Genomic DNA, 12,312 nt, shown 5'->3' with positions numbered 1-12,312 from the left:
AGAACAAATTTTTATTTTTTCCACTTTTGTTTCATGACTGGCTTAAGTGCTGTTGCCTGAAAGGATAAAGGAATCAAGTTCTAGTTTTCATTTTTATCATTGCAAATACATTTACATTCTCCTATTTTACAAATGCAAAGAGCAGGCAAGCCACTTTCAATAATTTATTTTAAAATCAATGCTAATGAGGTTATGTCTCGTCAGTGGCCGAGTTTTACAATAAAGTCTGATTTATTTAGAAAAGATCTTCGGTGCAGCTTCCCATCTAATGGTGGTGGGAAGGAGGTGGAGCAGCAGGCACGGTGACCCTCCAACTTCGGATCCAATTTGTAATTCACAGCGGAGATCTGACCCAATTTACATTGATTAGAATTGGGAGGCAGAGACATCTGCGCTCAGACAGCGGACGTAGAATAAAGGCTCTCTGCAAAAGTGCCGGAGCACAGCAGATTGCTGGGCTTCGTGACCGAGTTGCTTGGTATCAGCAAAAGAGCCGTGCTCCGTCCGAATTATTGGGTATCTCTGAAACAGAGAACATACCAACTCTTAAGAGCTGTTTTCAGTCCTCTGAAATTAGTCCCACGTCGAAAAGGAAAAGCATTCCTAGCCAAGGAAGGAAGTGGACAAGCAGCGAGAAGACAATGTGCCACGAATGATGTTGAACATGATTTCTTGTATCACGATCTGCCTCTGACATTTGATTTCACCCCTCCAGTATCTCACACCTTCAATCCTGACAGAGGGGCGCAGAGAGCGCCGCAGGTGGCAAGGAGGAAGTTCTCTGCTGCTTGGTCATGGAGATCAGCAGCATCGAGGCAGAGTGTCTAGTAGGGTAAACATATATACATGTCTTTGTTACCTTGCTAACAGGTGACTTACTCCTCCAGAATGTTAATCTCTTGGTTTTTATTTTTGCAGGGGAATTGTATCATTTTGTATACAAAGTCAATTATCTCATTAATAGCCTAAACTATTTTATGTTGTTTCTTCTTATTTATGAGCTTAGAGTTTCTTTCCCCTAGTCTGACATATCAGAATTTATATTGCCCTATAAACCTTATATTTTCAAATAAGTGGGGGCAGCTATCCCCCCAAGCCATCTCCCTAAAAAGCCTCATTCGGTGGCATAACTGTGGGGAAGCAAGACAGGCAGGTGTCCGAAGGCCCCGAAAGAGGAAGGGAAGGCAATGCAGCCAGAAGCAATGAAATATTCAGGGTTCACGATGACCCTAATCATCACTCTGTGTGAGTGTGCAAGGACCTTTGCTTCCTTTACAAAGGCCCAGTGTTATCAGACAGTATGACGTCTGAGTTGAAACAGGTTAAGGAGGATAAGAAACACAGGCCGGTCATGTTGGGACTTTGACCGTAGAAACACTTGACTGGAGTTAGACAATAGCACTGACTTAGAACCCATTGTGTACCTGTAGCAATCAATTAAAAGACCGTTCCAACCGCCTTCAGGAGCTTACACTCTAATGAACTAAGGCAGGCTGAATAACACCAGTAAAAAGATAACTACAAGCCCCAAGTACTAGGAGCATAAAATCATGTACGTGACCAGCTTCTGTTACAGCCAAACAAAGCTTGATACATTAAGGACTAATTAATCACGGAGGGTTTAAACACGTGCTCAACTCCCCACACACATACCCACACCCCCTCTAAGTCTGGACATTCACATGGAGTTCATACATTTTGAAGAGAATTCCAGAAGAGAAGTCGGGTTGAGGAAAAGGACCAGGATTAGTGATACGCTCCCGAATGATCCAGCGGAGTAGAAGCTCCGCGAGGGCGGGGCCTGTGCCAGGTGTGCCCGGTTCCCAGTGCAGTGCCTTGCACAGAGCGCGCCCTTGATGATGTTTGCGAGTGAATGTACAGGGAGGGAAGAAGGAGAGGGCCAGTCTGAAGGTGAGAGATGATTTTTTTAAAGGGACATGGTAATTAAAGAAGAGAGTGTGATGAGGTGAGAGATACAAACGAGACTGTTGACTGTGAACTGCTAGTGCTGACCCTGTTTATCGCACCCCCCCCACACACAGATGACGAGCTCGATCTGGAGGAGGAGAGTGGCGCCGGACCCAAAGGAGGTATGAGCTGCGTGCTGCGCAGGTGCTGGGCGGGACTCGGGGCCTGCAACTGCAGAAAGCACTTTCCTCATCTTACAAGGCTCGCTAATTAAGAAGATACTGGTCTGCAGGCCTCAAAAGCCCCAACTAAGATGACTGGATGGGAAAATATCTTACCTTTAAAAGCAGCCACCTATTCACTTTAATTAATGTTCCCAGAGTGGCTGAGATTGATTCTAGAGAGGGTGCAAGCCACCCCAGGTATTTATTTTTTCCTATCAGTATTTCTGAAATCAGTACAGGGGAAATAGAATTGCCTCATCTCTAAGGGATCGGAGGGCTGAGCATGGAAAGAATGGAAATGTCTCCTCTCTGAGGGGCCCGGAGATTGTAAGTTCAGAGGGGAATGGGAATGTGTCAGATCTGAAAAGTGAACGTGGGGTGAAGGATAGGACTGCGTGGTGACGCTGACTTCTGATGGCCGGGTTTGATTCCAGGCACACTTGGCAATGAATATGTAACAGGGTTGCTGAATACAAAATTACATCTTACTCATCCCAGACTGTTAACCATGCTTCAGGCTGTTAGTGAGCCCATCCTTTCTAAGGTCAGGTGCCCCTCTAAAGCCTCTTTAAGTGGACCTCAGACCTATTCTGTCGTCATCAGGAAAGGAATGTGTGGCAAGGGCCACCTGAAAGACATTCATTCCATTAGCAAAGCCTTGCTTGTGGTCGATTCAGACATTGGCTGATTTTTCCTTAGAGATTCCATTAAAGTCTTAAGCCTAGGAGTTCTTTCCCTCTGCCCCTCCCCGCTCCCTCTCCATTTCTCTGTTCCTATTGCTTCCCTTTCCTTCTCTCTTCCTTTCCTTGTTCCTTTGCCCCTCTTCTTTGTCCACCCAGCAAAGTCCCTTTCCTTGATGCACTCCCTACGGGGAGCGAATATGTAACAGGTTAGTGAAGGACCCAACTTCATAAAAGCCCAGCTTTTCCCAAGGGAGAGAGAAGACTGCAAAGAACCACGTGCTAAAGCAGGAGAGAAAGAGAGAAGAGAGGCGCCAGAGTAGCTTCAAGTAGGCACCTCATGACTATTAACACATGTGATTTAGTCCCTCCGAAGCCTATTTTCTACCGTTTTCTGCTTGCTGTACAGACTTCTAACAGGAAATCCGCTTCCTGACCATCCCACGTCCCACGTATGTCTTTTCTCCACTGACTCCCATCACCAGAGTAGGGAGGAGACACGTCACATGGACAGCTTGCGTAGAATAAGTGCAAGCTTCCTGTGGCCAGCTGTATAGTAAACTTCACTCAGCAAGCTATGGTCTTCTGGCGAAAGTCTAAAATTCCGTTGCAGACTCCTCCTTCATCTCACTTCCTCCTTCCACCTTTCTTTCTAAGGTTCTAGCTGGGGGAGGGGCATGAGGGGAGACTTATTTCTTAACTGTTCCAGCAGCCATAATTCAAGTAGGATTTTTTTTTGTATTAAAAACCCCCTTTTTGTTTCTCATGCTTCCTGCCTCCGAAATAGGCGTTGTTTAAGTGTGGTGAGCTCTAAATACATTTCCGTGGTTTAAACATCCCTCCAGTTACAGTGGTTGGCAACCTCATGGTTAAAAAACGGAGGGGGACTTTGCGCTCTCTGCCGAATCGGAGGCAGGAATCTTTATTATTTGTGTTTACCTATGTATGTATTAAATTTATATAGTGCCTGCTCTCCAAAGGGGCTGTAGAAACAGCCACAAATATGTAACATCCAAACGTCATTACTTAGCATTCTAACAATAAAATACAGAGGCCCGGGGGAAGGGCAGGCAGCCCCAGCGAAGGCAGGGAGATGGCAGGGAGCTCTAACACAGGGTGAAAAGTCCAGGAAATGGAGAAGCCAAAGAAGTTACACTTACGACCCATGGACATGAACTAAGTGGGGGGAGTGCTGATGGGAGCGGGGTGCAGAGCAGAGGGGGGTAAAGGGGAGAAAAACATGAGACAACTGTAATAGCATCATCAATGAAATGGATTTCGAAAAGTAAAACAACGTGAATTCTTACGTAATAGAAAAGCTACACAAGTTTGGCTCGCTTAGTTTTTCTCAGGCGACACGTGCCATTTGAGAGAGGAAAATCTTTTCTCCTCTGAAAGATACCGTGGTTAGCAAGGCTGCCTTTGAAGTTCATCTTCCCTACCATTCCAGGGATTTTGTTCCCAGGATTCTGTGCTTTCTGCTAATGGAATTGCTAACATTTTTAAAAGCCCAACTAGATTGTATCAGAAGGAGGGGAAAAAAAGAATTCAGTTTATCCTTATTGGGTGTTAATGACCCTGTAAGATGTAATTTCTTTTATTTTATTCTGTTACCTAGAAAATCTATCACAGCCTTGTAGTATTGATTGCTCAATCTATAAAGAGCTTGGTTCACAGCATGACTGTTAGTAACAGGGTTATTTTAATGAGTGACTCTTCAACACCTCAGATGTTTGCCAAATTCCAACCCATCAGCCTAACAGTCTAACACTGAGTGTCTTCAGTGAGGAGCATGTATCTCCCTTGTAACCTGGGCAATGCCCTGGGCAATGCCCAGGTAACCAAAAATAAAGCTCCTTCTCCTAAGTTTATATGAAAACTACTAGCCATTTGCTGGGGCCTGCCATGGCAAACAAAAAACAGAACTCGAGACACATACCATCCTTAGATACATAAAATCTCTGGCCAAGGAAGATCTTAAAACAGTTTATTTTCACTCTGAAAATTGTGGGTGAGCTCAGCCAAAGAGGAGGCGACATTCAGGAGTTTCTGCAGGGTGGAAAACCATCGCCGATGAGCCTTCCATCCTGGAGGCATTCTTTCCACTGCGGTGCCCGCCAGGCAGTTAACTGTTAACGGTGACCACAGAGGCAATTGCGGCTCTTATTTTCTTGAAACTTATTTCCCAGGACCAAACATGAGTTGATTTTCAGCCAGCTACAGTTTTGGCCCAGTAAACGGAGCAGAGGAGATGAGAATCTGGGTCTGTGAGTGTTCCCACTTCAAGATCATGCTTATAACATGAAAGAACATAATAACTTCACAACTCAGGATTAAAGAGCTATGAAAATAAGCGAATGGTATTGGTCAGTGGCTCTTCCTGCTCTGCCATAGTAGTCGATAAGTTGGCAGATCTTTTCATGCATTTCCTTTTAACAACGCCCTAGCACCTTGCTTTGCTTTTATCTTTTTTAATTTACTGATTTTTAGAGAGGGAGAGAGAAACTTCGATTTGTTGTTCCACTTATTTATGCATTCATTCATTGATTCTTGTATGTGCCCTGACCAGGGATCAAACCTTGAGATATTGGGACAGTGCTCTAACCAACTGAGCTACCCAGCCGGGGCCATTTCCTTCTGAATTAGTGATATGGAATGCCACTGGGACTGCCTTCACGGACTGAGCATGGTGACGTTTTCGAGTCCCTTCCCTCGGGCCACTGCTATGGTCTTCTTTGTCCAAATCTCACCAACCCAGGCTCTAGGAGGGACTGGCCTCACTTGTCTTCTTACTCCGTCTCTCTCTTTTCTGTAATTTTTAAGTAGCTGGACCCGATGCCAGGCCTCACTGGCACAGTCCTTTTGCTTATCACATGCTGACCTGCCTTTAGCCTCTTTTTCTTGGTCACAGCTTGAATTTTGCAACTTCCCAGTGACCCCCCAGACAAAAGCCCAAGGTCACACTTGAATTCTGGAAGGAACATGGTCAGGTTCTACTGTCCCTAATGAAGGCTTGAGGCAGAAAGGCATCCTGGCCCTTTCACCCTAGAACGCTCTGCGTTCTAGAGAATTATTTGCATATATTAACTCTGCCCACAGCAGCACCATCTTGGCCTCAGTCACAGGAGACCGTACTGCCATTGGTTATAAAGGACTTGGTGTGCAGTGACAGCTGCTTTGAAGTAAATACCTAGAATAGAGGGAAAAACCAAATTTTTTAACTTGGTCTGTTGCTGTTTTTCCTACGACATTTCGTTTGCCTGGAGCTTAGGTTCTCTCACATGAGATAAACAGAGTAAGATGCTGCCCCTGCTTTTTTCTTTAGTAAAAGTCCTCAGCTCTGCTAGCAATTTAAACGCCATGATCATATCCATTAGCTTTCTCTATCATTGTAATTGTTGTTAATTATTATAACTGTTTTCGTTATTAGTGGTGTCATTATTGCTCTAGGTTCTCTGTCTGTTTGATGCTGAATATATTAGCGCTTTGCTTGTGAATTACCAGGCTTTATTTAGCGCAGAGTTCGTTTTTTGGAGAGACGTTGAGAAATACTGGCATTAAGCTTTATTCTTTTGTTTTTCACTCCAAATGGACAGACCGGAAAAAAATAATTAGATGGAATAATGTCCTTAAAATGAGAATGAGGATGTTTCAAATTAATTAAATGGTCAGAACAGAACGCTGTGCCGTTTCCGATCTCAGACGGCTGCCAGAGTAGCGCAAACCCAGGGGAGCCCCAGTCCGGCCCCCGAGGCAACTCCCTCTCTCGGGCTCCCTATTCCTCACTGACCTAAAGACACTGAAGTCTCCTCATGCCTCCCCTTGTTGTAGGTCATGCTGAGCAAGTTTAGGGAGAAGCTGGACTGACCCTGCAGACTTCCGGCCTTCAAGCTCTTCCTGGGGCCAAGCTTCAGGAATAAAGCCTTTACCTCTTCCCCTCTGCAAGATCTGTAGATAACACCCACTCTCAGTCAGGTTTTTATTACGAAACCAAAGCCTCAGAACTAGGTTGGGTTCTGTCATACACGAGACCCTCACCTTCTCTTTTGCAGATGTACTGTGATCACAAATAAGGAGGCATTCATGTGACCGTCTCACGGTGCCTCCCCCACTGGATGGTACCCTTAGTAGGAACCCCGCATGGCCAGTGCAGAATGCCCCGCCTCTAGCACAGTCCCTAGCACTGACACCGTGTGTACGTAAATGCCGTGTGTACATTTGGTGAATGCTGAGGAGTGCATGCCGCGAAGTTGTGTTCACACTTACGCATGAATGCCAACCACACATACGTTGAACTGAGTTTAAAATACAGAATCCAGCCTTGTCCAGTTAAGGAATTCCTCCTCCCTGATTTTCTTAACACCAGAGGATTTCTACCTAAATAACAAGTCCAACCTTTTGCCCATTTTAGCCCTTCATTCTGTTTATTTTTTTAGACCTTTTTTTTGTTATAGTTCTGACCATTCCAGTTCCTGGGCTAGGCTCACCTGTCTCCTGTATTCCCGAGTTCTGTCTTAGTTTGGCCTTCAGCTGATAAAGAGCTGAAGGCGTTTTCTATCTTTCTTTTTTTAATCACGCCAAAAAATATCTTTCTTTTTTAAATTATATATATATTTTTTAAAGTTTTTTTCCACTACCATTTAGTCCCCTTTACCTCCCTCCCCCTTTCATAATCACCATACTAGTGTCCACGCCCATGAGTCCTTTTTCCTTTGTGCTCCATCCCTCTGCCTCTAACCTCCCCACCCCCCACTAGCTGTGATCTGCTCTCCATCTGTGAGTCTGTCTCTATTTCGCTTGTTCATTAGGTTCCACATATGAGCGAAATCGTATAGTATTTTTCTTTCTCTGACTGGCTTATTTCACTTCGCATAGTGTTCTCCGGATCCATCCATGCCATTGTAAATGGTAAAATTTCTTCCTTTTTTATGGCCAAGTAGTATTCCATTTTCTGTATTCTTTTTTTTTTTTTTTTGAGAGGTCTTCCTTTTCCTCCTATCTTCTTGCTTTCTCTGTGATCTATTGTGCTTTTACAATAGATCTTTGTGCAGGTAGTCTCCCCAGTTGCCTTATGTCCTCAATATCAAATCATTTTTTACACATATAGTCAAAAGATACTCCCAGTCTTAGGTGCTATCCCACATACGGGCATGTGGGAAGCAGCACTCTGCGGTAACCGTCTCCTAGGCCAGAAAAAGACAAGATAGTGTTGTCGGTCTTACTATTTGGATATATCAAGTTATGTTTTAAATATCTATTGTTATAAAATTATTTTCTCTACCATGTTATATTGATGCTAATATGCTTTTCACCCCTAACTTTAGTCAAACTCTTGGGTGATTAATCAACTCTATTGCAACTGAAGTGCATTAATGTATCTTCTGGGAAAACTACTTTTACTTTTCAGAGACTGATATTTCTCTATTATTTCATGCACTGATTCCAAGGAATATATGCCTTGCCTGTTCAACAGTTAGCATTTTTATCCCAAAGTGTTGTTTCTTCCAAAAATACTCTTAACCTTTGTGGCAGAATGTTTTCTGCATAGTCATCTCGTTTGCTGCCCTCTATTGTCCACTGCACATACAAACCACTTTCTGCATGGAGAACACACGCCTGGGTTTCTACATGGTTAACGCTCATACTTCTGTTTGCAATAGCTGAGTCTTAGCTAAATAGCTCCGTCCTTCCTCTGTTTCTGTGCACTTTAAGGTTCCTACTAAAGTTCTTTTCCAGAGACATATATAAAGACTTTGTTCCCCTGTGCCTTATTATTATTTAAATTGCTCATAAGTTAGTAACAAGCAGATAAAAGGAAGGAGAGCCAGGGCTTCTGTCCCCAAATGCCCACTTGCCCCCGATCTATTCCCATCCTCAGCGACATCACTCCTCATGGGAGGGGCAAGACAAATGAGGGAAAGGGTGGAAACTACTAAAAATCGGGTCCCCCAAATCACTTAGATTCTCATTAGAACCCAGGACCCTTGACCGCCAACGACAGGTGCTTTGCTTGCAGCTCTCATGCGCAGCATCCTCAGGCCGGAGGAGCACTGCTACATTACCCTGCTCTCCTGGGCATTAGCTCCCCTGCCATTCAAATCCCCAGGTCCTCTCCCACTTTGTACTCTAGTGTTTAACCTTTCCGGGTAGGAGAGGATCGATACAAATTCTTCATTGTTAAGAATCGATGGCTGTCCTGTGGCATCACTGCCATCTAGTCTTGCTGAGAAGCTCAGTAAATCTCTCCAGCTGCTTCTAAAGCTTGGTTTGTCGTCTTGAGTTGCTTTCATTTTTAATGCAGATCACTTTGGTTTCTGTTCCCCTGGGGGCTTGCAGATAAATCTTGGCAGGCGTGTTCAGGGTCTACAAATGAGATGCTGGAGAAGGGCCAGCCCACCCAGAATTTAGTTGTAATGGATGAGACACCCCCTTGATTCCACTTAAAGACCGGGCTATTTGTTTCCATATTTATTGGTGATTACCTCACACAGTACCTGGGTGGGACGGGCCCAGGAAGAAGCTCCTCTGTAACAGGGAAGGCTGACTGGGGAGACTGACAGAGACGCACGCTGGCTGACTCGGACTCTCTTGTAAATAGGAAGTCAGAGACTCGCCCCACTCCTTCAAAGGCATAATGAGGGGAAGTACTGATGGTTTTGACACCCTGGATCAAGAAAGTCTAGCAGGAAATTTCTTTGTGCTGCTTGCTTAATTACCAACCAAGTGAAAAAACACCTGCCTGATTTTACTGAATAGCATCCGACTAAGGGTGATCTGTAAATATTTAATGTTAGTTAATGATCTCCTTCTCCCACAGTCCTTTGCTCATGCTGAGGGTTTAGCTGTATCTCATCCCAGCCCCCCTGAATCTTAGGTTTCCTAGGGGTAAGACCAGAACACTGGCTTCCATTGGAAGCACAAATGTGGGCTCTATAGAAAAAGACAGTCTTTTTAACTTTGGTTTCTCCCATCTTTGATCAGTGGACTATGCCAGTTATTACCAGGGCCTATGGGATTGCTATGGTGAGCAGCCAGATGAACTGTCCTTCCAACGAGGCGACCTCATCCGCATCCTGAGCAAGGTAAGGACTCAGAGTGTGGGGCTTGGGTCAAAAGTCTGTGTTTCCACTCTGGATGACGTAATCGCCGTAACCAGAACCGTCCCGTGCCGAACTCTTCTCCTGTGTGTAGTGTTTGGCTCCTTCACATATAAATTCCCATTGACTTAGAATTCTTAGAGAAAACTTTAATTGAAAATCCAGATCCAGGAACTAATGTTCACGTTTAAAAACTACAATTAGGTACACATAATACTAAAACTATACCAATCAAAATTTGATTTTTTTTAGGGTCTTGTGATACTTTAAAAGATCATCACCATAATTGATTACCATATATTACTCTTAAAAACATTCTGGCTAGGTCAGCAGCCTTCTTGTTTCATTTATCGATAAACGAAACTGAAGACAACTCGGGGAGGAGTCAGAGCTAGTCGGCTCGGTTGTTTTGAGCAAGTGCTGATAAGGCCAAGACAGTGAATCGAACCCCAAAGGGCCAGCTTACTTATCTTCTCCCTCCGTCACAGAGTGAACCCCTAGCCCCAGGTGATCATCTCACAAGCAGTGTTTCTGATCATAAAGGAATTGGGGTGGGGAGCACAGATGATTATAGATCCATCACCAATGTGAAGAAGACTCAGAACTTACTGGCTACGAAGGAATCGGTAGCATCATCTTTGTAATGAAAGACTACATGTATTCTGCATTAGGTGGACCAAGGAAGTAGGTCTCTGAAAAAAACGTTTTAAAAAGTTCCCGCTCTATGAGGTCAATCGAGATCTACAAACACAATTTTTTTCACATGGCATTAAACATTATCTTATTTTTTAATCTTTTTGTTGTATTTTTCCATTATCATTTAGTTCCCTTATACTCCCCAACAATCACCACTGTTGTCCATGTCCATGAGTCCGTTTACCTTTTTTGCTCAATCCCTCCACCCCCCAACCTCCCCACCCCTTAGCTGTCATCCTGCTCTCTGTCTATGAATCTGTCTCTATTTTGCTTGTTAATTTAGTTCATTAGATTCCACATATGAGTAAAATCATACGGTATTTGCCTCTCTCTTAGTGGTTTATTTCACTTAGCATTATGTTCTCCAGATCCATCCAAACTGTCACAAAGGGTAAAATTTTCTTCTTTTTTACAGCTGAGTAGTATTCCATTGTGTAAATGTCCCGTAGTTGTTTTATCCACTCATCTATTGATAGACACTTGGGCTGCTTCCATATCTTAGCAATTGTAAATAACGCTGCAATGAACATAGGGGTGATTACGTTCTTTTGAATTAGTGTTTCATGTTCCTTTGGACATATTCCCACAAGTGAGACCACTGGATCAAAAAGAAGATTCATTTTTAATTTTGGGGGGTATCTCCATTCTGTTTTCCACAGTGGCTGCACCAGTCTGCATTCCCACCAACAGTTCAAAAGGGCTCCACTTTCTCCACATCCTCACCAGCACTTGTTGTTTGTTTATTTTTTTCTTTTAATTATTGTTCAAGTACAGTTTTCTGCCTTTTATTCCCATCCCAGCCCACCTTTCATGTTTGTTGACTTATTGATGATAGCCATTCTGACGGGTGTGAGATGGTATTTAATTGTGGTTTTTATTTTCATTTCTCTGATGATTCGTGATGTTGAGCATGTTTCATATGTCTATTGGCCATCTGTGTGTCCTGTTCGGAGAAGTGTCTGTTAGCTCCTTTGCCCATTTTTTAATTGCGTTATGTTTGGGGGGGTTGGTGTGGAGTTTTGTAAGTTCTTTATAAATTTCGGATATTCATTCCTTATCGGACATATTGGTGAATATGTCCTCCCATTCTGTGGGTTGTCTTTTTATTTTATTGATGTTTTCCTTTGCTGTGAAAAAACTTTTTAGTTTGATGTACATTTGTACACATTTTTAAATAGGCACCATTTGCTCTTTAAATGATGAGTATGTGGATTCCATAAAAGAATATTGAAAACCCACTGTGTCATTAACCCATCATTGGCTGCTTATATGTTTTCTGTGAATGCTACCACCTTTTCTAAGGTTTGAAACACACTATAAGCTCTTAGGAAACAGACTAGGGTCGGCCCAAGGTACCATTCAGTGGCTCCAACGAGTTCCCTCCGAACCAGGATTGCAGTCAGACCTCACATTTTTCAAGAAACTTGGAGGCCTGCAAGCACCCTGCCGAGGGAGACCCAAGTCTTCTAGTAATTCCTTCCCAAGTCGTGACTCAGCACCCCCCTCATGCCATTCCCATGCAGCCCTAACACCAAGAATAAATTGGAAGCAAAGAAGGGAGTGGACACTGGCCTGATTGGTATTTCAAATGCCCGAAAGCAAGGTTTGCCGTGTAATAGAATTTGTGTACATTACCACGCTGGCATTATAGGGGTAATCGAGTTATCCACTCAGGTGTGACCAGGCCTCTGTTTGCCCAGAGCCTGC

The 12,312-nt window shown here is 43.7% G+C and overlaps 1 protein-coding gene across 1 annotated transcript in view; it reads left to right on the top strand.

Annotated features, from left to right (window-relative positions):
• The window catches only part of SKAP1 (src kinase associated phosphoprotein 1), a 264,494-nt gene that overhangs the window by 233,035 nt on the left and 19,147 nt on the right, over nt 1–12,312 (top strand). The window contains exons 10-11 of the mRNA XM_037149888.2: nt 2,043–2,090; nt 9,794–9,894. Of these exons, the coding sequence (XP_037005783.1) occupies nt 2,043–2,090; nt 9,794–9,894 (149 nt within the window). The remainder of the gene's footprint in view (nt 1–2,042; nt 2,091–9,793; nt 9,895–12,312) is intronic.

The sequence above is a fragment of the Artibeus jamaicensis genome, unplaced genomic scaffold (assembly GCF_021234435.1).
Source record: "Artibeus jamaicensis isolate MK-2021 breed Jamaican fruit bat unplaced genomic scaffold, CSHL_Jam_final contig_1998, whole genome shotgun sequence".
Taxonomy (NCBI): domain Eukaryota; kingdom Metazoa; phylum Chordata; class Mammalia; order Chiroptera; family Phyllostomidae; genus Artibeus; species Artibeus jamaicensis.
Note: the sequence above shows the minus strand (reverse complement) of the source record. Positions and strands in the feature narration are given on the sequence as shown.